This window comes from Penaeus japonicus, unplaced genomic scaffold, assembly GCF_977035675.1.
Source record: "Penaeus japonicus unplaced genomic scaffold, GWHDUDI00000001_assembly GWHDUDI00000040, whole genome shotgun sequence".
NCBI lineage: Eukaryota > Metazoa > Arthropoda > Malacostraca > Decapoda > Penaeidae > Penaeus > Penaeus japonicus.
Genome location: NW_028234442.1, coordinates 5,571,558 through 5,576,557, shown reverse-complemented (window position 1 = coordinate 5,576,557; position 5,000 = coordinate 5,571,558). Strand labels below are relative to the sequence as shown.

At 41.6% G+C, this 5,000-nt stretch overlaps 1 protein-coding gene across 3 annotated transcripts in view; it reads right to left on the bottom strand.

The window, feature by feature from the left end:
- LOC122255893 (uncharacterized) overlaps positions 1–5,000 on the bottom strand; it is a 226,876-nt gene that overhangs the window by 118,075 nt on the left and 103,801 nt on the right. For all 3 annotated transcript variants that reach the window (XM_086534097.1, XM_086534099.1, XM_086534098.1), the window contains one exon: positions 2,524–4,910. In XM_086534097.1, coding sequence (XP_086390223.1) covers positions 2,524–4,723 — 2,200 coding nt within the window. In that variant the 5' untranslated portion in view covers positions 4,724–4,910. The remainder of the gene's footprint in view (positions 1–2,523; positions 4,911–5,000) is intronic.

Genomic DNA, 5,000 nt, shown 5'->3' with positions numbered 1-5,000 from the left:
GAGAGAGAGACTGTGTGTGTGTGTGTGTGTGTGTGTGTGTGTGTGTGTGTGTGTGTGTGTGTGTGTGTGTGTGTGTGTGTGTGTGTGTGTGTGAGAGAGAGAATAAGAGTAAGAGAAAGAGAGAGAGAGAGAGAGAGAATAAGAGTAAGAGAAAGAGAGAGAGAGAAAAAAAAAACAGATTTTGAGTGGAGGTGAGAGGGGATTCATTGATTAGACAAACGAAGGATCTTTAATTGGATAGAAACAAGAAGAGAGACGCCAAAGAACTAAAATAATTACTCACAATTACTGAAGTAATGAAATTGATAAATAAAAAATACTCAATTTCTCAAGATGAAATCAAGGTTAAGTAGCTGATCGAACGACAGAAGATGACACTAAATTCAATAATTTTTTTAACGAAACACCGAATTACTTTTCCGCAAATTTACCAATAGACAACCGGTAATTCAGATTTGCTTTCGGCGATGACAAACTCCAAACGTCAACACTTACATGAGGAGTAGAGTAGCGAGAGGTCTAATATCAATGGTGGCTTCGAATTCCACAAAGGCTATAAGCTTGGTGGCTTTGAATTCTACTAAGGTTATCAAGCGTGGTAGATTCGAATTCCACAAAAACTATCAAGCATGCTGAATTTGCATTCCACAAAGGCTCTCAAGTGTGGTGGCTTTGAATTCCACAAGGGCTATCAGCATGGTGGCTTTGAATTCCACATGGGCTATCAGCACGGCTTTGAATTCCACAAGGGCTCTCAGTATGGTGGCTTTGAATTCCACAAAATCTATCAGCGTTGTAGCTTTGAATTCCACAGATACTATCGGCGTGATGGCTTTGGATTCCACATAGGCTATCAAGTGTGGTAGGGGAAGGGGGAAAGAGGGAGAAATATATATATATATATATAGAGAGAGAAACTTCTATCAAATCCTCCAAAAAACAACCAATCAACCAAATGCTCTACCAAATTTGCCCTTAAGGACCACTAAGGAACTCTTTATCTAGAACACATGTAGCTTCACCCTTCTTTCCTTGCCTTAGCTATACAATCTGCAATGAGCCATGTACATATTTCCTACATACGAGGCGTGTGCATATTTCAGACCACACATTACCTGGTAGACAACTTAGATAATCTATTTTTAGACTTCATTAATGTTGCATTTGAGGGACGAGAAACATCAGACTGGGGAAAGTGCAGACAACAAGGATTGAATGAAATGGTTAGGGCAATGATGGATAAACGGTAATAACGTACAAATGATAACAGTGATAATGATGAAAATAATAATTCTAATCATGGTAATACAATATTAAGAAACACAAACACATACATACATACACACACACACGCCAATACAAATTGGTATTTAACAACCACACACATCCTAGAAGACTATTCAGAGCACCAACTGAAAAAAAAGGATAAAAACCCGATCAATATCTCAACTTCCGTAGAAATGTGTAAATATATCACGACACGGCAGTCCTTTGGTTGTGGCTTTGCGTCAGGCCGAATCGATTCTACATTAATACCAGATAGCTAGATAAATATTCTTCAAATCAGTTCTAGTGCATCTGTTGCCTTGGCCTCGTTACATGGTGGACTATGAGTAATTCTCTTTTCTATAAATTCTAATGATTATATACCATATTGTATAATTCTCACAATCGATTCCTGCATTCAAATCATGCATCGAGTTTCCTGAATCCGCATAAGTTAAAATGAGATCCTATTAATGATGAAATGCTTGAGTTAACTTTTCTTGATTTGGATAAAATCGTCAGCAATATTCCAAGGTGAAAAAAACTATCTAACCTTCAGGAAATATTCTGAATGGTATTCTTGATTGCTTTGAATTTGGATATACTTTTTGCATGGTATTACGTTACGTTTCATTATGAATGGTGCAGTGTCTTCGAAATAGGATACGCTTTTCTTTGATGAGCGATACATGTTCTTTTAATTGGGTTACGTATTTCTAATTATTAATTTTCACTCTAGTATACCACGTTTTCTGTGATATAGGGAACTCAGTCTGTATTGTAAGGATCTTCTGTGAAATGGAAATTTTGCATAATCATTATGCTTTAGAGGTCTCCTGTTTATCATTCCAAACTGTACAATAAACATCTATTTGAACAATGAAGTCATCTGCAGTTACTTTGCACATGGTGACAGAAAAAAAAACATATATTTGCTAAGACATTCCACAGTATAAATACAAATACTATCAATGTGTATTAAGAAGGTTTCATAATTCTATTCACATTTATTCAATGCCAAATTCAAGATATAACATAGGAAACAATTCAGCAAGCACTTGAAAAATACTGATTACACCTAAAACTTTATGTCTTATTTACTCACAAACTTTAATGATTTACATCTGCAAGCACAATAGACACCAAACCTGTTTAGAATTCTGATAATCTTGAATTTGCTTGTACAAACTTACCTGTTGCACTTGGACTAGAAAATAAAGAGTCAAGAAATAAGACGAACAATCAAATGAATCCTACCTTTGATGGTGCCATTTGGAGGACTAGGGACCGCCCCTCCGACTGTGGACATCTCATTATGTTTCCTCTTCTTAGCAGGTTTAGGATACTCGTGCAATATGTCCTCACTTAAAGGCTCCCTCACTTTTTTAGTTTCTACACTCTCCTCAATCTCTAGGTCCTGTCTTCTAGCAAAGTCTTCTGAGGGTAATTTTCTCCTCTTAGCCATAGGACACAGGCCCAGTTTCCTCAGTTTTTTAAGTTGTCTCCGTCTCATATTCTTTTGGTAGCGGTTTAGCTCCTTTCGCACTGATCTTGCTGACTCTATACTTATTCCCAAGTTCTCAATGTCCCTGAATTTCCTAAGGTCCCTCCCACAAAGACGGTTCAGTTTTATCATTGGCACACCCAAATAAACAGTCTCCCCACCTACTTCATGAGCCACTTGCACAAGTTTTCTCTTCACACCCCGAATGGATTCCTTGTTTAATTTTTCCGTTTCCTTGGATAAAACACCAATGTAAGGCCATTTTTTACTCTGGGAGGTTCTTTTTCCAGAGCCCTGTTTAGACTTTGGACCCATCACTACCCCCGTCTCCTTTGATTTGGGTACTCCATTGCAGGGTATGCTGTCAGGTACAGGGCCTCCATGTCCAATGGGACACTTTTCCTTCAGCTCTGGTTCAGTGTCTAAAACCGCATTGACTGTACTATGAATGACATGGCAATGGGCCTCGACACTTTCTATCAGGCTTCTATTCTGCCTCTGTGCTTCCTTCACACACAATGGCTTCTGGGAAACTGTTTGGGAAAGTGATGCAGTGTTGTTTGCTTGAGGAGGAGGATGTGTATCCTCAATCTTGGTACTGGACTGAGTTGGAGACCAGGGACGACTTTGAGGTATGTCCTTTGGCTGAGACTTTGACTTGAGTTTGTCTTTGGATGAGAGTTTGGACGGGGGATGGGTCTGGGATTGTGATGGAGCGGAGGTTTGGGTCTGTAGCTGCACCTGAAGTTGGGAATTGCTTTGTATATGGTAATTGGGTTTGGGTTCTAGTTGGGTTTGTGACCGGGATTGAAACCGAGCCTCAGAATAGGCCTTGGGCTCTAATTTGATTATGATTTTTGGATGGGTTTGAGGTAAAGACTGTCCCTGAGACTGGGATTGTATTACAGGTTGTGACTGTGGTTGTATTTGTGTCTGAACCAAAGACTGAGGTTTTGCAGGTGATTTAATCTTAATCTCAGGCTGTGATTCTCTTTGAGGTTGCACTTTTGTTGGACTCTGGGATTGAACAACTGGCTGATATCGAGATTCAAATTGGGTTTGCGGTTGAGGTATGGGCTGGGATAAAGGCATGATGGAGCTGGTTGGGGTCACTTTAGGGCACTGTGCAACCATCACAGTTGTCTGGTGTTTCTGTCCAACTAGTGAGGAGGGATTCTGATTCCGGGGAACTCCACAGAACCCTTTGAGTGTCTCAGGCACTACCATAGCTGCCATGTTTCTCTGCACAACTGGACAAGCTGCCTTTATTCTCTGGGTAACTAGGGGTAGTGGATCCCCTTGAACAATCACAGACGGTGCTTGGTCCCTTAGGGACACCATAGAAGGTACCTGATCCCCTTGGATAATCACAGAAGCTGGCTGGCTACTCTTTAGTATCACAGACCCTGATTCCTCTGTAGTAACCACAGATGATAGCTGATCTCTCTGGATAATGAGAGACATTGCTTCATCCCTTGGAATAAGCACAGATGACTTAACTTCTTTGGTGACAGCAGGAAGTGCTTTAGGAGCCTGAATGATCTGAGATTGAGCTGTTGGTGCAGAAAGTATTGCAGGTCCATGGTGGTTTGTTTGTAGGATTGCAGACATAATTCTTGGAGCACATGTAACAACCCTGCTGCCATCACTCAGGCCACTTCCACCTACAGATGTAGCTTGATTCCTAGCAACAGGAGCCTTCTGAAGGAGGCCCTGTGCTAATGCTGGGGCCATCAACTGCGGTGGAATCACAATGGTGGACGCTGGAGGAACCTTGACAATTGCTCTCAGTTCCTGCAGGGAGGGAGGACCTACCGACACCTGCCCATTCCTCAAAACAGGGTCAAGCATTTCTGCTGGTCTCTGGTGTTCTTTCGACGTTGCCTCTAAGCTCGCTTTCTCATCCATGTCGCTTTCTTCGTTTCTGGCACCTCGGAGGATCGTCTCACCCATGGTGTGTCCGTGGAACCCCTTCACGGCACGGGGGCCACCGAGTGCCCTGACGAGGGGGCTTTTGTTGATGCCACTGTTGCCATGGCTCCTGAGACGCCCCTGCACTGTATCTTGTTCATGTGGCTCCCTCTTGCTTTTGGAACAGGCTGAGTAGGGGGACAAGATGGAGTCGATGAAAATCCACAATCTGCAAAGCAAAGAAACAAATCTTTAACTAAGAAGGAATATTCAACTGAGAGGTGATACTTGGCTAATAATGACAGGTACATTGGGCGAA